Source organism: Conger conger, chromosome 14, assembly GCF_963514075.1.
Source record: "Conger conger chromosome 14, fConCon1.1, whole genome shotgun sequence".
Lineage (NCBI taxonomy): Eukaryota > Metazoa > Chordata > Actinopteri > Anguilliformes > Congridae > Conger > Conger conger.
In genome coordinates, this window is record NC_083773.1 from 29,281 (window position 1) to 52,504 (window position 23,224).

Consider the following 23,224-nt stretch of genomic DNA (forward strand, 5'->3'; position numbering starts at 1 on the left):
AAGGTTATCATTTTATAGTTTTCAACTAGCTAACTAGTTACAGCGTAACATTTTGTGTTAAATTTACATCCTAACCGTTGTACTGGTGCACAGGCTGCAGAAATATGACAGAATATTGGAAAAATGCCACGAGACTCTTAACCCCCTGAGACTCTTAACTCGCTGCACCGTAATTTTCTAAAGAGCTGCAGAAAAGCTGCGAAGTACTCAAAGCCTTGTAATCCTATTAGCTCTTAAATAAAAATGTACTTTTACTCTGAAGACTTACATTGTCAAGCCTGTCTTTAATGTTTTTGCTTTGATATTGAGTATCAGTAGTACATTACAAAATTATTAAAAAATAATCTTTCAAGTAGAGTTTTTTTTATTTTATTGTTGTTTTATTGTTGTTTTATTATGGGCGGCCTGTAGCGTAGTAGTTAAGGTAAATGACTGGGACCCGCAAGGTCGGGGGTTCTAATCCCAGTGTAGCCACAATAAGATCCGCACAGTCGTTGGGCCCTTGAGCAAGGCCCTTAACCATGCATTGCTCCAGGGGAGGCTTGTCTCCTGCTTAGTCTAATCAACTGTACGTCGCTCTGGATAAGAGCGTCTGCCAAATGCCAATAATGTAGTGTACCATGCTCGGCTTGGTTGCTGTTAGATGGTGTTTGTTTGGGGCTTTCAGACACTTTGCTCCATGGCACCCAGTATGAGTTGAGCCATCCGTGCCTCTATGGCAGGGCCAGGGCAGACTGGGTTAGGGTTAGGGTTAGGGTTAGACTGTTATGTGATAAGGTCATCTAAATTAAAGCTTTCCTCTATTAAAGAGACTTTTAAAGCAAAGTTTATTTTTTTCCATATACATGCTATTAATCTATGTGTGCCTGGTCTTAAAGTGCTGATAGAAACTTTTTTTGATTGACCTCTGCTCTTTTCAGTGTATTTTTTTTTTGCCACTTCCCAGAACTAAAACTGAGTATTTTTATTTACTTTATGCTCGGAAACCAGACATGAGCATATACATATTGTTTTCCAAATGGTTCACAACCTTGACAAATATGAGCAAATATAGTGATGTAAAATATATACAGGCAAAGAGCTGTATTATATGCTCAAAAAATGGAAAATGAAAAATATATTTCGACAATTAATATGCACTCACTGAGCACTTTATTAGGAACATTTATTCTAAATTATAATTTACTTTAATAACACTTTTATGGAATGTCCATCTATGTCTTATGCAAAGTGCTTTGAGTTGCCTTGTGTATGAAAATGTGCTGTACAAATAAACTTGACTTGATTTCACTTGAAAAAATAAAAAATTGTTTCCAAAATCATAAGACATACTCTGAAGGGATTTTATTTCATACATCAAAAATAATGTTAGCATCCTTTTGAACTATTTGTTACATTTCTTGGAAGGACTGCCTCCATAGTTACTTTAATAAGCTGCTGTGTATATTTATCATCTGGCCTAAAACAAAAAGTGTACTTCTATTTAATAATATAAATGATAAAACATTTTATCATTTTCAAATGCATGACAAAACCTGATGATTAAAAAAGTTCATTTTTAAAATTTCAACCAGATTTCTAGATTATTTTAAGTGCATAAAAATGTATATTACTGGAACATAACTTTTTAAATAAAGGTTTGGAAAATAAAGAGTATTTTCCGTACATGTAGTAATACAGTGGTGAGGGTTTGTGAATGTAGCAATGCCTATTATTACTATTTTATATAAATATGGTATTTTTCACAGTTATTTGAACAGGGAGCTGTAAAAACTCTTTCTCTGAACATTTAACTTTTACTGTCTTGCATGTGTGTGAAAGAATATATTGGAAAAAAAACACGTTTGTAAAATTCTCTGATATCAAGTGTAATAATTATAGCAAAAGCAAAGGAAGCTTAGAGAAAGGCCCTCCCACTCCTAGCAGTTCATTGGTCGTAGTCATCCCACCACAGTCCTCTGTCTTCCTGGCTATTGGAGTTGCAACGATCCCCACGATAGCCCCATTGGTATAACTCTGTATCAGTCTTCCGCAGTCAGTCTGCTCCGCAGGATCCTGTCCCTTTAAAAATAGTGTATTTCTGCGTTCCACCCGAGGGTGAAGTATTCTGGGGTGAAAAGGTGTCTTAGAGAAGTGCAGGACGTGAACAATGGTGAGACACATTTGTTTATAGTATTGACTTGCAGTGTTTAACGATCAGTGTCTTACATGTGTATAATTTGGCTTGCCGACTATTTATCTGCGAGCCAACGCGTTATTGGCCAGATGATTCGTGTTGCTGTAAACATGGGTAACATCAAGGTCTCGTGTCACGTTCTCTACAACTCTTTGGGAGCAAGTTGACACGCTGCTCACTGGCAGACCCTCGGAAAATAAACAATACATACATGTGGCTGTTCAGTATCTAAAAGCAACAATACTTCGTTTTCATATGTGTACCATGTGTTTATGCTGAAATGGTTGGACGGCTGTCGATCGTTTTTTTAGTACAGTAACGTTACAGATTTCAGCGGTTTTATTGGTTTGTTACGGACATGAAGAACTTCGTTACGTTTTCTTGACTGAACTGTTCGTCTTAATTTCGTAAAGCCTCCGAAGTAGTTGTGTCTAAAAAATTTTTTTTTAAAAAGCCTTTAACACTGCACGCCACCCTACTTCCTGTGTAGATTCTGATCACTTTCTCCTGTGGGAGAAACTTGGTCCTGTGGGAGAAACATCGCATGCTATTTATTGAAATACTCGAGACGCCTACAGATGAAAAGCAGCTTCTCACTTTTTCTTAAGTAATACGGAAGCATTACGAAGTCTACGCTGCCATAGACGTTCGTGAGACTCCTGGAACAACAATATAGAAGATGAAAGCTTTTTACATTTTTGAACGTTTTTTGTGGTTTATCTGGGCTATGTTTAGTTTTATTACAGTGTTGATTAGACATGTAAATCCGTTCCTAATCGAGACTTTGCGATCGGGCAGGGTTATCCGAATAGGCTGTTTTCTCTTCTTTTTTTTTCTTTCTTTTTTTTTCCAGCCGACGGGCCGCTGTTGGCATTGTGGTTACTCATTACCTAAAATGAGCCGAGGGCGAGAAAGCTGAAGTAAACAGTTTGGCTGATACCTGAAGCGCAGGTGGTCCGCAGAACTACCTGTCTGCTGTAGTTCTTGCTCTCAGTTGGTGCAGGACACTAATTAAATGCTCCACCAGACGTCAGAGATACGCGAGTTTATCCCATCGAAGAACATTACATTAGTTCTTCTGCTGCTATCTCTTTAATGTGGCTACCCTATTGTAAAATCCAGATATGACCAACTTGAAATTACCAGCGAACCGCTGTTTCAAACATAGCTTGAGCTGTTTCCTTTCAGCAGGGTATTCGTATGAACTATCTTGGATAGCTAATATAGTATTTAGAATTTAATATCATATAGTTAGACTTTATTTGTGTTCAGTGAAAGGCTTGACTCCTTCTTTGGGAGTTTTCTCCAAAGGAAATGGTGGGTTAGGGTGCATCACAGTCATCAGGACTCTTCAACCAGCAAAAAAACATTCTACTAATGAGCACATAGCTGTGTCTATTGTCAGCCAAAGCCATTGGCTGAATCAGGCAACTTTAAATCCTCCACGTAGGGCCTGTTAATTGGACAGTATTAGGTCGAATGAGTGACCCCATCCCTAAAGATGTTTAAAAAAAGAAAAGAAAAGAAGTTTATTAGTGTGTCTATATCTTTGTGAAGGTGATTTAGTGGTAATTTTCAGAGGACTTTTTCAGGGCACTAAGGAGGTGCTGGTGCTGTTCTATTAGAAAATAGCAATAGCTTTGGTCACTGTTTCCAGTAAAAGGGAAACTGTTCCTTCTGAGGAAATGGTTGGGGTGGGTCACTGCAGTGACATCAGGATTGCACAACTTTTTGGTTCGGGGGGTCGGAGGTCTGGTTTGGGAGTGGGGCACAGATTTAGGGGGGAGGGGGGTTAGGGTTATGGATGCAGGGGGGGTTGGGTGGGGGTTGGGTTGGGGTGGTTTGGTTGGGGGGGAGGGGGTTAGGCATACAGGGGGGTTTGGGCTAGTGATGTGGGGGGAGGGGGTTGGGTTGGTGGGGGTTAGGGTTATGGATGTGGGGGGGGGGGTTAGGCATACAGGGGGGTTAGGGTTAGGGTTAGGGATGTGGGGGAGGGGGGTTAGGGTTAGGGATGTGGGGGGGAGGGGGGTTAGGGTTATGGATGCAGGGGGGGTTGGGTGGGGGTTGGGTTGGGGTTCTTTGGTTAGGGGGGGAGGGGGTTAGGGTTATGGACGCGGGGGGGGGGGTTAGGCATACAGGGGGGTTTGGGCTAGGGATGTGAGGGGAGGGGGTTGGGTTGGTGGGGGTTAGGGTTATGGATGTGGGGGGGTTAGGCATACGGGGGGGTTTGGGCTAGGGATGTGGGGGGAGGGGGGTTGGGTTGGTGGGGGTTAGGGTTATGGATGCAGGTGGGGTTGGGTGGCGGTTGGGTTGGGGTGGTTTGGTTGGGGGGGGAGGGGGTTAGGGTTATGGACGCAGGGGGGGTTAGGCATACAGGGGGGTTTGGGCTAGGGATGTGGGGGGGGGTTAGGGATGCGGGGAGAATAAGAGTGTCGGCATGAGATGGTAAAGAGTAAGGAGGAATATTCACACAGAACTGTTATTGTTGTTGCTGATGTTTAGATTTTCTACATTGTGGGAGAAAACATTCTGAAAAGTGTGGTTGATTTTGCTTCCACCCTTCTCTGGTGACTGTAACCTAGACAACCAGTAGGCATATACAAAGAGAGTGGCCTGGTGTAGATAGGCCACGCCCCGGCCTGGAATGTCTGAAGAATAGGGGAGAGAGGGCGGGGGCTAACTCTGTAAAGTCTCCTCCCAAATACGAGTGAACAGAGTGGAATGCACACATTTGCTGTCAAGTACATTCTCTCTCTCTCTCTCTCTCTCTCTCTCTCTCTCTCTCTCTCTCTCTCTCTCTCTCTCTCTCTCTCTCTCTCTCTCTCTCTCTCTCTCTCCCTCTCCCTCTCCCTCTCCCTCCGTCTCCCTGTCCCTCACTCCCTCTCTTCCACTCACACGGATATGTACGTTTATCCGGTCAGCTTGTCTTTCCTGTTTCCTGTTTCTTGTCTCTGTGGGAAGGAGTTGTAAGTCCTGCGGCTGGGTTGAGAAGCTCGGGCTGGGTTGAGAAGCTCGAGGCTGGGTTGTGGGCCGGGGGAGCAGAAGGCAGGAACTCTGGTTGGTCGGAGACTGAAACTCCTTTCAATGGTGGAGAGGAGGGAAACCGTGGCGTGTCCGAGATGCCTGAACTTTAACCCCCAGGCTGTGCCGTGTGCAAGCATAGACGCACTCAGGGAGTCTTTTCTGCACTTGGCCTTTCAGATGTCCACCTACAAGCGGGCCACCCTAGATGAGGATGAGCTACTTGGTTCCACTGTGGATGAGATCTACCCCACCGACATGCAGGTACCCACCTTCTATACACCTTCTATACAGTCATAACTTCTCATGGACCTGCTCGTATGGTCACAGCTCGGGCTGGGGGGCCGGGTCCCTGCACACATTCACTCCCTGTGTCTACCACAGAGAATAACCTGAGTCCTCTAGTGCAGTGACTCTTCCTGTGCTGCTTTCTGCTTCACTCAACTGATGCGAAACATTAAAAAATGTATAAAAATTAAAGACAATTTGCCGCTCTAAAGTGAGGAAATAAATAAATTAATATAGGTGAGGGAACAGTTTACCACCAAAATGGGTTTTCACAAGCATCTCTGATTCCAGTATAACTGCTGGTCAAAACTCTCCTAAAGACTCTGTACAGGCCAGCAAAGGGAGCGGCGCATGACTGAGAGCGTCGCCTTAGTGATGGTGGTCTTCCTAAGCCTGCTCCCTTCCGCCAGGTGTCAGTGAGGCGTGGGCGGGGGCCCAGGTGCTGGGCCAATCAGACGCAGCTGGAGAGGAGGCTGCTGGTCCTGGTGTGTGTGCTCTGCTTCTCCCTGTTCATCTGCATCCTCACGCTGGGACTGTACTACAGAGCAGGTCAGTGTCACATTCCTCCTGCCCGCGTAGCCTGCATCCTCACGCTGGGACTGTACTACAGAGCAGGTCAGTGTCACATTCCTCCTGCCCGCGTAGTCTGCATCCTCACGCTGGGACTCTACTACAGAGCAGGTCAGTGTCACATTCCTCCTGCCCGCTAGCCTTTCTACAGGTGTTCAGAGATGCTCTTCTGCATACCACTGTTGTAATGTGTGGTTATTTGCATTACTGTCACCTTCCTGTCCGCTTTGACCAGTCTGGCCATTCTCCTCTGACATCTCTCATTAACAAGTCGTTCAGAGATCAGCAGTTTCTGAGATACTCAGACCACCCTGTCTGCCACCAACAATCATTCCACGGTCAAAGTCACTTAGATCACGTTTTTTCCCCATTCTGATGGTTGATGTGAATATTAAGCTCCAGACCTGTATCTACATGATTGGATGCATTGCACTGCTGCCACAAAATTGGTTGATTAGATAACGGCATGAATAAGTAGGTGTAATCAAGTAAAAATGTTCCTAATAAAGTGCTCAGTGAGTGAGACATACAGTATACATACATATACTACATAAAAATAAAGATTTAGAATTACATACTAATTGTTATAACACAAACATGCTTATAACATAATAACAGCTGACATAACGGTGTGTTAATTGTGTGAGTGTGTTTGTGTTTCTCACTCTATCCCTCTCTTTGGCTCTCTCTCTCTCGCTCTAAAAATGGCTTAATGAAATTAATGAGGTGTCTCATAAGACGTTTAAGTAATCAGATTTTTAAGAAAGTATTTTTTATTATTATTATTCTTTTTCTCAATTGTTTTTTTCCCCCAGCAATGGCTGATCTAATAATGTTGTGGAAGTGACTAAAGCAATGGAGCTAAAATCAGTCATCAGGGCAAATTCCTCTGGTTAGATTAAATTCCACATAGTCTGAGGTCCTGCTGGCTGCTGTCCGAAGGAAGTTACCTTTTGTCTTTCTTTTCTTGCGAAAGATTAATTTCTTTGTGTTTTAAGGGTAAACCAAAACCCACTTCCTCCTATTCATCTAAACATCTACTTGCTAATGCCACTACAGTGTTCAAAACAACAGCCATTCCATGCAGTACTGTCCGTCTCTGTGTGTGGGGCTGTTATTCTTGTCATGCTCCTGTATCTGTGCAGATTAATGTTGTTCTCATCCAGTCTTACAGTGGTTCTCACATTCCTCCTGCGCTCACTGTCCAAACATAGCCTTTACCCTTTAATAATGCACAATATCAGACCTAATGTGAACTCAATCCTTGAATAGTACAGATGTTTTATTCTAAAAAATAAATCTGTCCCTGCTTAGTCAAATCAACTGTAAACCATTTTGCATTAAATGCATCAGTTAAATAACAAAAAGATTTTAAGGTGAACTGCCCCTTTAAGATGAATCTTAGTGAAGGAATTTATGGGTGTACGTATCTGAGCACTCACATAGAATATTACAGACATTGCGAGCCATTTCTTTGGTGCTTGCAGACCCAGGTGTATTATGGGAGTTCTCCCCTGTTGTGTTTGCAGCTCACCCCGGCCTCTGTCTGTCGGAGTCATGTGTGAAAGTAGCCAGCGGGGTGCTGGGGGCGCTGGACCGCAGCGTAGACCCCTGCCACGACTTCTACGGCTTCGCCTGTGGGGGCTGGATGAGGAGCAACCCGCTGCCGGAGGGGAAGTCCCGCTGGAACCCCTTCAGCTTCCTATGGGAGCGCAACATGGCCGTCATGAAGCAGCAGCTGGGTGAGTGCACCTGAGGGCATGATGGGATATGTAGTTTCTACACACTGCAGTGATAGGCTGCCATGATGCAGGATACAATAAAACGTGTCAGAAATGCAACAAGAACGGCAATAATAAATGGCAAACCGAACATTGTAATAAGTTCACCGCAGGCAGAGTTGCAGTGGTTAGTGTGCAGTAAGTGCATGTTCTTTGGTGAGTGGCGCTGTGAAGGCGTGCGGTCCGTGTGCAGAGAACATCTCCATACCTGGACTGAGTGAGGCGGAGACCAAGGCCCAGTGGTACTATCAGTCCTGCATGAACGAGTCCAAGATCCAGGAGCTGGGGGCTCAGCCACTACTGGAGCTCATCAATCAGGTGTGTGTGAGTGTGTGAGTGTGTGAGTGTGTGAGTGTGTGAGTGTGTGAGTGTGTGAGTGTGTGAGTGTGTGAGTGTGTGAGTGTGTGAGTGTGTGAGTGTGTGAGTGTGTGAGTGTGGTCCTGAGCCCTGTGCATGTGATCCTGAGCCCTGTGTGTGTGTGTGTGTGTGTGTGAGTGTGTGAGTGTGTGAGTGTGTGTGTGTGTGTGTGTGTGTGTGTGTGTGTGTGTGTGTGTGTGTGTGTGTGTGTGTGTGAGTGTGTGAGTGTGTGAGTGTGTGAGTGTGTGAGTGTGTGAGGTCCTGAGCCCTGTGCGTGTGTGTGTGAGATCCTGTGCCCTGTGTGTGTGTGTGTTACATGTGTGAGTCGTGCAAAACTTACGCATCATTTTTGTCATATAACACTTGCCAAAAAGGGCTGTTTGACGAAGTATAAATCATGCATGCATCCGTTTGTGCCTCCTCTATACTGATGTGTAGATCTGTGCTTTAGACAGGAGGCTGGGCCCTGACGGAACCCTGGAACAAGTCTAATTTCCAGCAGGTTCTGCGCGTTGTGTCTGCGCAGCACCACACAGCCCCCTTCTTCACCGTGTTCGTCAGCACTGACCCCAAGAGCTCCAACAGCAACATCATCCAGGTGGGCTCCTCTGCACCTGACTTCGCTACACCTGTGTTTACCTCCTGCTGCTCTGCACCTGTCTTGAGTTGCAGTAATCCAGGTGGGAAATGATGAGTGCCTGGACTAGGAGCTGGGTGGCTTTCTCCGTTAGGAGACGACGGATACGGCGTATATTGTAGAGGAAGAACCTGCAGGTTCTGGCAGTGGAGGATACTAGTGGAGCCAGGGTGAGGCAGTTATCAAGAGTCACCCCAAGATTCTTTGCCGTATGGGAGGAGGAAACTACGAAGTCCTCAACAGTGAGTGAGAGGTCGATTGTCGGAAAGGACTTAGCAGGGATGTAGAGAAGCTCAGTCTTGGCCAGGTTTAGCTTCAGGTGGTGGGAAGTCATCCACGCAGAGATATCGGCCAAGCAGGCAGAGATCTGTGTGGTGACCTGGGTATCTGGGGGAAGGAAATAAAGAGTTGGGTGTCATTGGCGTAAGAATGGTAAGAAAAGCCATGAGAAGAGATAACAGAACCAAGAGACATGGTGTATGGAGAGAAGAGGAGTGGACCAAGAACTGAGCCCTGCGGGACTCCAGTTTGTAGGGGGTGAAGGTCAGAGACTGAGCCCCTCCAAGTCACCTCGTAGGAGCGACCAGAGAGGTAGGAGGAAAACCATGCGAGTGCAGAACCTGTGACACCCATCCCAGTCAGCGATGAGAGCAGAATCTCATGGTTGACAGTATCGAAGGCGGCCGACAGGTCGAGGAAGATGAGGACAGAGGAGAGGGATTTGGCTTTGGCAGAGTGGAGTGCCTCAGTGACCGCGAGCAGGGCGGTCTCAGTGGAGTGGCCACTCTTGAAGCCAGACTGGTTGGGATCGTGGAGATTGTTCTGGAGAAGATAAGTGGACATAAGTGGTCTGGTATCTGTTAAGGCTCTGTTCCAGTGTGTGGATGGGCCCCATGGTCTGGTATCTGTTCAGGCTCTGTTCCCGTGTAAAGGGGCAGGGGGGCAGTATCCTTGCTGGACTGCAGATGCAGTTGGGCAGGTTTGGCCCAGAATGTGATGTTTTCATTGGCTAATCTGATGCTCTGTCCTGACAGGTTGACCAATCAGGACTGGGCCTGCCCTCCCGGGACTACTACCTCAATAAGACGGCCAATCAGAAGGTGAGTTGAGGTTGGCTCCTGGGTGAGGGTTTGGCGGTGAAAGGTCAAATAACAGGGTAATCAGGCAAAAATATTGAGCAGCTGGGTTTCCTGAAATAGATGTGTACCAAAAGATCCTTTCCCTTATTTTTCCTGTCTCCATGCACAATGCTGTCGTGTAAAAAAAATCTATAAAAAAGTAAATAATGAAATCTCAAAAAGATGCTTTTTTTCATGTTAAATTATTAAAATAATAATTTGTGTTGTACTTACACTCAGTGATCACTTTATTAGGTAGACCTGTAAGAGGTTCAGCTGTTTTTCAGACCAAATGTCAGAATGGGGAAGGAATGTGATCTAAGCAATTTTGACCGTGGAATGATTGTTGGTACCAGACAGAATGGTTTGAGTGTCTCAGAAACTGCTGATGTCCTGTGATTTTCATGCATAACAGTCTCTAGAGTTGGCAGAGAATGGTGCAAAAAACAGACATCCAATGAGCAGCAGCTCTGTGGGCAGAAACACATTATTAATAAGAGGTCAGAGGAGAAGTTGACAGGAAGGTGACAGTGACACAAATAACCACACATTACAATAGTGGTATGCAGAAGAGTATCTCTGAACGCACAACGCATCATAACTCTTGAGTGGATAGGCTACAGTAGCAGAAGACTTGTGTCTAAAAAAATTAGTCAAATGCCTAATGAAGTCCTCACTGAGTGTACACTGTCTTCTCCACAGTACCTGGACGCCTACCTGGGCTTCCTGGTAGAGCTGGGGGTCCTGCTGGGGGGCTCTGCAGAGCGCTCCCGCTCCATCATGCAGGAGATCGTCAACTTTGAGACGGAGCTCGCCAACATCACTGTACCACAGGAACAGCGCAGGGACGATGAACTCCTCTACCACAAGATCCAGGCCCAGGAGCTGCAGGTGAGGAGGGTCCCTCTGTCCCCTCTGCCTCTGTGTCCCTCTGTGTCCCTCTGTGTCCCTCGGTCCCTCTGTCCCTCTCTCTCTGTGTCCCTTTGTCTCTCTCTCTCTCTCTCTCTCTCTCTCTCTCTCTCTCTCTGTCTCTCTGTCCCTCTCTCTCTGTGTCTCTCTGTCCCTCTCTCTCTGTCTCTCTGTCTCTCTCTCTCTCTCTCTCTCTCTCTGTCCCTCTGTCCCTCTGTGTCCCTATCTCTCTCTGTCCCTCTCTCTCTCTCTCTCTGTCCCTCTGTGTCCCTCTGTCCCTCTGTCCCTCTGTCTCTCTGTCTCTCTGTCTCTCTCTCTCTCTGTCTCTCTATCTCCCTCTGTGTCCCTCTGTGTCCCTCTCTGTCCCTCTCTGTCCCTCTCTGTCCCTCTCTCTCCCCCTGTCCCTCTGTCCCTCTGTCTCTCTGTCCCTCTCTCTGTCCCTCTGTCCCTCTATCTCTCTGTCCCTCTGTGTCCCTCTCTCTGTCTCTCCCTCTCTCTCTCTGTCCCTCTGTCTCTCTCTGTCCCTCTGTCTCTCTCTGTCTCTCTCTCTGTCTCTTTGTCCATCCTGTTTGTGTTTTGGCTGTGTGTGTGTGTGTGTGTGTGTGTTTTTGCAGAGTGTGTGATGCGGTGTGTGTTTTGCAGACCCTGGCCCCTGCAGTAGACTGGCTGCCCTTCCTCAGGGATGTTCTTGCACCAGTGGAGCTGAACAAGACAGAGCCTGTGGTGGTTTATGCCAAAGAGTACCTGCCCAAAGTATCTCACCTCATCAACAGCACCGACAAGAGGTATGTGCGCACGTGTGTAAAACCAGTGCCCATATATTGATTTACAGATCAAAACTTCTCTATGGAAAAAATGAATGGGATTTTCAGATAACTGTCTCTGTCACAGATTTAAGCCGGTGTTTAATATTTGTTTTTATTCAAACTAATTTCTCTCTTAAGCAGCACTGGGTCGACTGAATTCCAATTTCGCTTAACAACTAAAATAAAGAAAATATAAGCTAGCACCGAATCCCGTGGTTGATCAAGTGCACATATGAACGGTCTTCCTCTGATTCCACTTCCCTGTTCTCTGTGGGGTGAGAAATGGCTGGTGGTGCTGGTGTTCTGGAGGGGAACTGTGGATGGGCAGAGGGGTTCATTCCGAATTTGGTGTCGAGCTCCCCCTGTAACGGTCTTTATTGACATGTCTGTTCAGAGGCATCGAGCTCCCCCTGTAACTGTCTTTATTGACATGTCTGTTCAGAGGCATCGAGCTCCCCCTGTAACTGTCTTTATTGACATGTCTGTTCAGAGGCATCAAGCTCCCCCTGTAACTGTCTTTATTCACATGTCTGTTCAGAGGCATCGAGCTCCCCCTGTAACTGTCTTTATTGACATGTCTGTTCAGAGGCATCGAGCTCCCCCTGTAACTGTCTTTATTGACATGTCTGTTCAGAGGCATCGAGCTCCCCCTGTAACGGTCTTTATTGACATGTCTGTTCAGAGGCATCGAGCTCCCCCTGTAACTGTCTTTATTGACATGTCTGTTCAGAGGCATCGAGCTCCCCCTGTAACTGTCTTTATTGACATGTCTGTTCAGAGGCATCGAGCTCCCCCTGTAACTGTCTTTATTGACATGTCTGTTCAGAGGCATCAAGCTCCCCCTGTAACGGTCTTTATCGCCACAGCATCCTCAACAACTACATGATCATGAAGGTGGTGCAGAAGATGGTGTCTGTGCTCGACCAGAGGTTCCAGGATGCCAGGCAGTCCTTCTTCGAAGTTATGTACGGCACCAAGAAGGTACTGATCCAATGTGTGGATGGGCCCCTCGGTCTGGTATCTGTTCAGGCTCTGTTCCAGTGTGTGGATGGGCCAGGTTCATGTATGGGGTATATTTAGAAACTGAACATTTCATTTTAATCACTCAGTGTCAGTGTTAATATGCACGTGTTTGTGTTGGTATTAATCTCTTATTGTATGTTGATCATTAAGGTATATGTGTGTGTTGGTATTAAACCCTTGTTGTATGTTGATCAGTGAGGTGTGTGTGTGTTGGTATTGAACCCTTGTTCAATCACTGAGGTGTGTGTGTGTTGTATGTTGATCAGTGAGGTGTGTGTGTTGTATGTTGATCAGTGAGGTGTGTGTGTTGTACGTTGATCAGTGAGGTGTGTGTGTTGTACGTTGATCAGTGAGGTGTGTGTGTTGTATGTTGATCAGTGAGGTGTGTGTGTTGTATGTTGATCAGTGAGGTGTGTGTGTTGTATGTTGATCAGTGAGGTGTGTGTGTTGTATGTTGATCAGTGAGGTGTGTGTGTTGTATGTTGATCAGTGAGGTGTGTGTGTTGTATGTTGATCAGTGAGGTGTGTGTGTTGTACGTTGATCAGTGAGGTGTGTGTGTTGTGTGTTGATCAGTGAGGTGTGTGTTGTATGTTGATCAGTGAGGTGTGTGTTGTATGTTGATCAGTGAGGTGTGTGTTTTGTTTCAGAGCTGCACGCCACGCTGGAAGCTGTGTGTTGGTGACACAGACAGCGCTCTTGGCTTTGCTCTGGGGGCCATGTTTGTGAAAGCCACCTTTGCTGAAAGCAGCAAGACCATTGTGAGTCTTATGCACTACAAACAAAATGTATTATTATTATTATATTTATATTCCAGCCTTAAGGTGGTTAACACGTCAGCTCTGCTTTTTTCATACTTTTTTCATCAGAATATTTATTTCTCTCTGACTTTAAGGAATGCACGCTTGGTCAAACTTCCTGGGCAACATTGATAATAACATATCCCTGCAGAGAAGTAGGTTGTAAAAATATCTGTTCCTTCATAGTGTCTGGTTAATTATAGCTTATGCTCTCTGAAATGCCCCTGCCCCGAGTTTACCTCCATGTTTACCTGTGCATCAACCTCTGCAAGAGGCCATTCAGCTTGTCCTAACCCTGCTGTCCCTGTGTGCATGTCCGTCTGTTTCTGTGTGTGTATCTGTGTGCGTGTGTCCGTCTGTCTGTGTGTGTGTCTGTGTGTGTGTGCCTGTGTGCGTGTGTCTGTCTGTCCCTGTGTGTGTGTGTGTGTGTGTCTGTCTGTCTGTCTATCTGTCGATCAGGCTGAAGATATGGTCTCCCAGATCAAACAGGCCTTTGAAGAGAGTGTGCAGTCTGTCAGCTGGATGGACCCTGACACCAAGAAGGCAGCCAAAGAAAAGGTGCTACTTTATTGTACTACAAATACAACTAAAATATAATGTCATGTAATACAATAATAATACTGTACTGAACTACATTTACTGCAGTTTTCATTGTAACTGCTGACAGCTCAGGGGCACACCAGGGGCCACTGCAATTCACACCATAATATATTTTCTGAGCAGCAAAGGGTGGTGAGTTCTGTAAGTCAAACAGGGTTTCCTATTGGCTTACAGTTGGTACATTGACCTATGGACCTATAGATAGACCTACTATCTATCTATCTAAAAAATAAAAAAAAATTCCCTCGGGATGAATAAAGTATCTATCTATCTATCTATAGGTTAAAAGTAATCTACTCTCAGTTTTATAATGGCATTATGTGTGGTATTGTCAACCATTAGATTAAACTGCTAAATAAAATGGTTTCCTTGATGCAGTCGTTTACATGAATAGAGCCACAGTGAGGTGGGTGCTCTGCTAAAGCCAAATCCCTCTCCTCTGTCCTCATCTTCCTCGACCTGTCGGCCGCCTTTGATGCATTCAACCATGAGATTCTGCTCTCATCGCTGTCTGGGATGGGTGTCACAGGTTCTGCACTCGCTTGGTTTTCCTCCTACCTCTCTGGTCGCTCCTACCAGGTGACTTGGAGGGGCTCAGTCTCTGACCCTCACCCCCTACAAACTGGAGTCCCGCAGGGCTCAGTTCTTGGTCCTCTCCTCTTCTCGCTATACACCATGTCTCTTGGTTCTGTTATCTCTTCTCATGGCTTTTCTTACCATTCTTACGCCAATGACACCCAACTCTTTATTTCCTTCCCCCCCGATACCCAGGTCACCACACAGATCTCTGCCTGCTTGGCCGATATCTCTGCGTGGACTTCCCACCACCTGAAGCTTAACCTTGCCAAAACTGAGCTTCTCTACATCCCTGCTAAGTCCTCTCTGACAATCGACCTCTCACTCACTGTTGAGGACTTTGTAGTTTCCTCCTCCCATACGGCAAAGAATCTTGGGGTGACTCTTGATAACAGCCTCACCCTGGCTCCACAAGTATCCTCCACTGCCAGACCCTGCAGGTTCTTCCTCTACAATATACGCCGTATCCGTCGTCTCCTAACAGAGAAAGCCACCCAGCTCCTAGTCCAGGCACTCATCATTTCCCGCCTGGATTATTGCAACTCCCTCCTAGCCGGTCTCCCAGCTTGTGCCATCAAGCCCCTCCAGCTGGTCCAGAATGCTGCAGCCCGCCTGATCACCAGTCAGCCCAGGTCGGCTCATGTCACCCCGCTCCTCATTGGCCTCCACTGGCTTCCTATTGCCGCACACATCCGATTCAAGGCCCTAGTGTTGGCATTTCAGGCTGCGAAGGGGACTGCCCCACCTTACATACAATCCTTAATCACTCCCTACTCCCCAGCTAGACCACTCCGGTCTGCCAGCTCTGGTTGCCTTATGGTTCCCTCTCTACGTGCACCTGGCAGTCGAGCTGCACGTTCACGCCTGTTTTTCGCTCTGGTTCCTCAGTGGTGGAATGACTTGCCTACCACTGTTAGGACAGCAGAATCCCTCCCCCTATTTTGACGCAGACTAAAAACACACCTTTTCAAACTGTACCTTAGTCCTACCTCCTGACTTTCCCCACCCCCTTTCTGATATCCCTATCCCTCTTGTCTAACCCCCAAAGAAAAAATAAAGAAGAAAAAAAAAATTGCACTTATGATGACTGTATGTTTAGAACAACACTTCATGTGTATTTTACTAGTTACGGATGTGGTGCTTTAACTTGTGGAAGCACCTATGCACTTGTAAGTCGCTTTGGATTAAAAGCGTCTGCCAAATGACAAAAATGTAAATGTAATGGGTGGCTCAGCTCGGAGTGCTGGCTCATTAGAGCCACCTGGTGGTAGTGTTTGGCACTGCTCATCATTGCTCATTTCATTTCCAGGCGGACGCCATCTACAACATGATTGGATATCCAAAGTTCATAATGGAATCCAAGGAGTTGGACAAAGTGTTCCATGAAGTAAATACAACACACACACACACCCCCCTCCCCCCCCCCGCGCGCGCGCGCACACACACACACACACACACACACACACACACACACACACACACACACACACACACACACACACACACACACACACACACACACACACCGGAGCATATTATTATTGAGCTGGAGCTTGTGCTGGATCTGAATCCCACTTTCTTCTCAGAGTTGGTGTCTGGTTAATTACATTACATTTTATTTAGCAGCTTTTATCCAGAGCGAGCGACATACAAAAACTGTGCATATCAAGGTAATACACAAATTGAACTTGCCAGATAAGGTACAATTCATATATTACTGGTTGTACAGCCATGGACATATGTCCAGTCCAAAAGGTAGATCGGCCAAGTCTCTAACTACCATACCAAGACACTATAACTTGGGAAACTACAGTAGCGAGACAAATACAAAGTCAAAGGTCCTAGATTACGGTATAAAATACAAGGAGGTAAAGATGGACAGGTGAAAAACAAGTGACAATAGATCAGCAGACTCCTGCAGAGGAGTTAAGGTACAGTATGAGGTGAGTCTTCAGATTGCGGTGGAAAATGGGCAGTTCTTATGGGGATGGACAACCTGTAGCGTAGTGGTTAAGGTACATGACTGGGACTCGCAAGGTTGGTGGTTCGATCCCCCGTGTAGCCACAATAAGATCTGCACAGCCGTTGGGCCCTTGAGCAAGGCCCTTAACCCTGCATTGCTCCAGGGGAGGATTGTCTCCTGCTTAGTCTAATCAACTGTACGTCACTCTGGATAAGAGCATCTGTCAAATGCCATTAATGTAATATAATGGGGAGGTCATTCCACCACTGGGGTGGAGAAGCTCTGCAGTCAGGAGCTGTTCACACGGCGGGCAGGATGAGGCAGCAGAGCAGAGTGGTGGCGCTGGCGTGCAGGGCTGAATGATGTCCTGAAGGTAGGGAGGGGCCATCCTGTTGGCCGGTACCAGGTTCAAGGTTTGAATCTGAACCTGGCAGCAACTGGCAGCCAGTGGAGTGACAGTAGCTGGGCGTGACGTGAGAACATGGGGTTAGGGTTAAGGGGTTAAGGTTCAAGGCGAGCCGGGCTGCAGTGTTCTGGATGAGGATGTCGGCTGCATTTTCATCTGCTGCATTGGCCTGCATAGGGCTTGGGTCTAACCGGACTTCTCTTTGGCAGTTTGAGGTGGTATCAGACCAGTATTTCCGGAACGTCATGCAGTACTACAACTTTTCAGCCAGAGTGACCGCTGACCAGCTGAGGAAAGCTCCAAACAGAGAGCAGTGAGTACCCCCATACCCACTCCCACACCCTCTCCCAGCTGTTCCCACACTCTCCCAGCTGTTCCCACACTCTCTCCCAGCTGTTCCCACACCCTGTTGCCCCCACACCCACTCCCTGCTGTTCCCACCCCCACCCATTCCTCTCCCAATACCAGCCCAGGTATGATGACTTGGGTTTCTCTCTGCCACCCTCCCTGCAGGTGGAGCATGACCCCTGCCACAGTGAACGCCTACTACACCCCCACCAAGAACAACATGGTGTTCCCTGCAGGAATCCTCCAGGCTCCCTTCTACAGCTCCGCGTGGCCGCAGTGAGTATTTCAGAATGCATCCGCCAGTGTGCAGAGAAATGTGTGTGTTCAACAAGAGGACCATAATTCCATCTTCTGAATATCATTTGTCAATTTTGGGAAGAAACTATTCACATATAAGGCATTAACTCTTCATTTTTTAATATGTGCAGTCAGCTACACCTGTATCTGGGGTCCACTACACCTGTATGTGCAGTCGGCTACACCTGTATCTGGAGTCCACTACACCTGTATGTGCAGTCGGCTACACCTGTATGTGCAGTCGGCTACACCTGTATGTGCAGTCAGCTACACCTGCATGTGCAGTCGGCTACACCTGTATGTGCAGTCGGCTACACCTGTATGTGCAGTCGGCTACACCTGTATGTGCAGTCGGCTACACCTGTATGTGCAGTCGGCTACACCTGTATGTGCAGTCGGCTACACCTGTATGTGCAGTCGGCTACACCTGTATGTGCAGTCCACTACACCTGTATGTGCAGTCGGCTACACCTGTATCTGCCTGTCTGCTACACTGCCTTTACTGCCTTACTGCTCAGAATTGAGCTGACCTGTCTGTAATGTGTTTGGCTTCTTCGATTAATGTAAATGATGTTTTCAGGGCTATAAATTTTGGGGGCATGGGCGTGGTCATGGGTCACGAGCTGACCCATGCATTCGATGACCAAGGTAAGACTATCCCACAGTACCCAATGACTCACAGTATAACCCTGCCCACTGTAGATAGCTTTAAATTCCCATACACACCAAGAATAATTACCACAACCAATAACCACAACCAATCACCATAGCAATAAATATATGAACGATAACATTCTGAAAATAGCATCTTGGCCATGTCCCCTGCATAGCATGTCATCTGCCATTTGGAATGTATTGGCCTGTAAATTTGGGTGGATTTTGATTTGCCCTGAAAGTGATCCCAACAATATCATTTTCACTGTGGTTGTCGTTATACTTGTGGTGTGGACTCTACCATCCACTTCAGTTAGAGCAATTTTTAAAACAATGGACTGCGCTTATATAGCAGTATGTTTCTGGTTTTGGTTCTTGGCACTACATGCCCTGCCCTGCCCCACAGGGAGGGAGTATGATAAGGACGGAAACTTGCGGTCCTGGTGGAAGAACGCCTCAGTGGAAGCCTTTAAGAAGCAGACCCAGTGCATGGTGGAGCAGTACAGCAACTACAGCATCAACCACGAGCCCCTGAACGGAAAACACACCCTGGGGGAGAACATCGCTGACAACGGGGGACTAAAGGCTGCCTATGAGGTAAGGATGTTTATATGTGTGTGTTTGTGTGTGTGATGGGAAGCTCAAGGTGCGTGTGTGTGTGTGCGTGTGTGTGCGTGTGTGTGCGTGTGTGTGCGTGTGTGTGCGTGTGTGTGCGTGTGTGTGCGTGTGTGCGTGTGTGCGTGTGTGCGTGTGTGCGTGTGTGTGTGTGTGTGTGTGGGATGGGAAGCTAAAGGTGGCTCAGATACACTCACCAAGAACTTTATTAGAAACATTTTTGTCATTATCTAATCAGCCAATTGTGTTGCAGCAGTGCAATCATGTAGATACGGGTCTGGAGCCTCAATTAATGTTCACATCAACCATCAGAATGGGGAAGTACCCCACTCCCACCCCCACTCCCACTCCTACCCCCACCCCCACCCCCACCCTCACCCTCACCCTCACTCTCACTCTCACTCTCACTCTCACCCCCTCTTCTGCTAGCCTATCCACTTAGAGTTATGATGTGTTGTGTGTTCAGAGACACTCTTCTGTATACCAGTGTGGTTATTTGCATTACTGTCATCTTCCTGTCAGCTTTGACCAGTTTGGCCCTTCTCCTCTGACCTCTTTAATGAACAACATGTTTTTGCCTGCGGAACTGCTGCTCACCGGATGTTTCTTCGTTTTTCGCACCATTTTCTGCAAACTCCTACTGTTGTGCGTGAAAATCCCAGGAGATCAACAGTTTCTGAGATACTCAAACCACCCTGTCTGGCACCAACAATCATTCCATGGTCAAAGTCACTTGGATCACATTTTATCCCCATTCTGACATTTGGTCTGCAAAACAGCCAAACCTCTTGACCATGTCTGCATGCTTTTATGCATTAGTTGCTGCCACATGATTGGCTGATTAAATATTAGCATTAACAAGCTGGTGTACAGGTGTACCTAATAAAGTGATCACAGAGTGTATATGTATATACTGTATCCCACCCTATGTTTTTTTAATGCACTTACGATGACAATTGTTTTTGGTTATGACTGCTCTACGTGCATGTTGTATTTATTTGGATTTGATGCTCTTTACATTACATTAATGGCATTTGGCAGACGCTCTTATCCAGAATATAAAATGTAAATTAACCACTCTCTCGTTTAATTACTGCACCTGGGAAAGCCTGCAGTAGTGCTGTATGGTTGAGTCAGTCATGCTGATTGGTTAGTAGTGCTCTATGGTTATGAGTCAGTCATGTTGATTGGTTGCTCTACCCCTGCAGGCTTATGAGAGCTGGATCCAGAAGAATGGTGAGGAGCCACTGCTACCTGCCATCGGCATGACAAATCGGCAGCTGTTTTTTGTTGGATTTGCACAGGTTTGTGTGTTTTTACTGTAATGTGTGTACTCCATAGGGCCTCTATGGTCCTCCCCCTGTGGACATGCCAAGCGTAGCATGGACCACAGGCACATTGCTCAAGCATAAATGCATCAAGTTTGTTTCTGGCCATTAAAAACTTTAGAGTCTTTCGAGATCTTACTACAGGATACTATCTAACTGTATGTTTGTGTGTGGGGTGTATGATGTATGTGTACGTGTGTATGATTTGTGTGTGTGTGTGTGTGTGTGTGTGTGTGTGGGGGTGCAGGTGTGGTGCTCGGTGAGGACTCCAGAGAGTGCCCATGAGGGGGTGATGACAGACAGCCACAGTCCCTCCAGGTTTCGGGTCATCGGGACCGTCTCTAACTCCCGGCAGTTCTCGGAGGTCTTCAGCTGCCCTGCGGGCAGCCCCATGAACCCCCATCGCAAGTGTGAGCTGTGGTGATACCCAGCATTCCGAGCGAGCAGAGGATCTGAACCCCACGGGGGCACGGCGTATGACTGGACCCCCCCCACCAGGGCTCAACCCCACCAGGGCTCAACCCCCCCCCAGGGCTCAACCCCCCCACCAGCCAAGAGTTTGGGTGCCTTGGCTGGAGGAGCCCCATGCTCTCCAAAAGGGCATCTTTGTAAAAAATAAAGGTTCTATTTTTCTAACTCGTTGAAAAGGTTTCTCCTTCTGAAGAGAAGGGGAACATTACACACTGGACAGAACAGAGATTTTTTACTGCAAATTTGTCTGCCATTGAGTTTTTATTTTTATTTTTTTTAATGGAAAGTAATTTATTCTGCCTGTGTATTTTCTTATGTCTTCTTGCTGTTGATTCAATGTGCCTAAAACAGCAGGCTTGATTTTCCTTTCACAGTAAATAGCTTGTGCATCATGTACTGTAACTGTATTGTTTCAGTAATCAGAATTGGCTGACACTTTTGTCTGTACACTTGTTGATCTGCAGGGTAATGTGCCATTATATGATAAACTCTGTGCAGACACTGGTGAGGCTGACATTTGCTGCTTGTGGAATTTCACATTTTACGCTTCGATCTGAAGAGCTGAATCCAAAGATGCCTTTAATACTTGCACATAAACAGTGCTGTGGCGCTGTCTGTACATTTTTCCCCAAGATAATTTCATTTAAGATTTAACAGAGGAAAAATGTATTTGACACAGATTGGCTATAGCTTATTGTATTTTTAAATATGCACTCTATAAAGACTGAATGCAGTCTTGCCATTGGTCAGACTTGGAGAGGTAATGCATTACCCAGAATTGACAGCTGACAGAATGTTTATGAAGCCATCAGCTGTGAGTGTTATTTTTACATCAGTTTTGTTCTTTTTGTTCCCATTAAATGAGGTTTTGTGGACCCCAGTCCCATCCAAGTTGAATACTGGTATCAGAAGACCTCTGTGTTTCTGCTGAATGTTTTCTTGGAGTCCTGAAGCCTGTTCCACCAGCTTGTCTTTAAATGGCTTATGCCTTACTCAATATGTGCAAAAACCTAAAGCCATTAAAACCAAAGTGACTTTTAATCGTACCGATTTTTGGTGTCAGTACTTGTGGAATATTTCTTACCTGTCTCTTGGTGCAGGGTTAATGCTCTAAACGGCTCAACATTTTGCTCGAATAACCTTCCTGCTTTTCTGAAATCCCTTGACTTTTCAACACAATATGAAATACTTATTTGGAAATAGATGATGTCCTGTCGTTTGCAGTAATCAAAGGCTATGTCACAGACCATTCAGTATGCCAGAGACTGGTGGCTTGGTACGGTGGGGTCTGTTCATCTAAAGCAGCATCAGGCAGAAATTGACAAATTCTGAAAAGACAGAAAAGTTATTGCCCTTCCAGATCATTCTCTTTCTCCAGGCATCCTGATCAACTTGTGGTCGATTTTGGCTGAATGGCCTGTTGTCATTATGTTATAGTTTTGGTGGTGTTCACTCAAAACGCTTAAACTTCACAGCTTGAAGTACCAAACAATATCCATTACTTTCAAAACACTTAAACCTTACAGCTTGAAGTATCAAATGCTATCCATTACTTTAAGAATTTATTTATTTATAGCAAACCATGCTTTAGTCCAAATGTAATATATTTGTATAAGAGATAAATACTGAACCAGGATGGGTGGTTAAGGACAGAGCACTTCAGTTATCTCCTGACCCCAATATTTCAAAACTTTTTTGGCTAGGATTACATGTTAAAATTGTGTATTTAAAAACTAGAAACTGTGTTCCTGATCCTAAAAATTGCGAGAAGGATTTTGTAATCCAATCCTACCTAGAATCTAAATCAAATGTCGGTTTTGGGTATTTCAAAATTCGAAGATTAGGATAGGTCTGATACTGAAAATCAAGATAATCTTGATCCAACTAAAGGGTGGATTCAGGATGGATTCAAGGTTGATAAAGGGACACATGACATCTTTAATAAATAGTTGTATCTAGCAATTTCAAATGAACACAAACCCTTCCAGAACAATATCCATTCTAAATGGGCAATGGTTGGTATTTAAATATCGCCTTTATCCAAAGTGCTTTACAACTGATGCTCCTCATTCGCCCATTCATACACCAATGGTGATTGGCTGCCATGCAAGGGCCGACAAGGGTCGGTTGATCAGTAAAAACATTGTGCTCTCAAAACCGTTGTGTTTGGAATTTTATTTTTTAAAATAATTTTTATTATTCAGTGAGACATTGCATTTTGAAATTAGACTGACTTTGGCCTATGTATTGTGTACTACTGCAGATGACTAGCACTAATATGCACAATTACAAATACGCAATTTTGTTATGTAATCCTCTCCAGTTAGTGAAATCCAAAAAGGTTTTTAAATACTGAGCCCAGATCACAGGTCTGCATTTTGTTTGCATTACAGAATATGCTTAAGAGTTGATGCAGATGGATGTGGAAAAATGTATAGTATTATAACCGTAATCAAAAACCTATGCGTAAGTAGGCTACTGG

At 45.7% G+C, this 23,224-nt stretch overlaps 1 protein-coding gene across 2 annotated transcripts; it reads left to right on the top strand.

Moving 5' to 3' along the window:
• Nucleotides 1–2,014: 2,014 nt before the first annotated feature.
• Nucleotides 2,015–21,788, top strand: ece1 (endothelin converting enzyme 1). Of its 2 annotated transcripts, none has more exons than XM_061220178.1 (19): nucleotides 2,015–2,152; nucleotides 5,378–5,461; nucleotides 5,896–6,100; nucleotides 7,585–7,797; nucleotides 8,030–8,154; nucleotides 8,645–8,791; nucleotides 9,865–9,930; nucleotides 10,651–10,839; nucleotides 11,500–11,642; nucleotides 12,530–12,644; nucleotides 13,335–13,445; nucleotides 13,944–14,042; nucleotides 15,970–16,047; nucleotides 17,239–17,342; nucleotides 17,543–17,653; nucleotides 18,255–18,322; nucleotides 18,735–18,925; nucleotides 20,152–20,247; nucleotides 20,519–21,788. In XM_061220178.1, the coding sequence occupies exons 1-19, from the start codon at nucleotides 2,150–2,152 to the stop codon at nucleotides 20,693–20,695; spliced, it is 2,325 nt and encodes a 774-aa protein (XP_061076162.1). In that variant the 5' UTR covers nucleotides 2,015–2,149; the 3' UTR covers nucleotides 20,696–21,788. The 2 variants fall into 2 exon arrangements, with proteins under 2 accessions (XP_061076162.1, XP_061076163.1); XM_061220179.1 differs by having other exon boundaries at nucleotides 5,896–6,034.
• The last annotated feature ends 1,436 nt before the right edge of the window (nucleotides 21,789–23,224 follow it).

Excerpts from the sequence above, each read along its gene's own strand:
- ece1 (XM_061220178.1), top strand. Across the intron at positions 13,446-13,943 it reads CTGAAAGCAGCAAGACCATT|GCTGAAGATATGGTCTCCCA; the intron begins GTGAGTCTTATG and ends TCTGTCGATCAG. Across the intron at positions 17,343-17,542 it reads AAAGCTCCAAACAGAGAGCA|GTGGAGCATGACCCCTGCCA; the intron begins GTGAGTACCCCC and ends CCCTCCCTGCAG.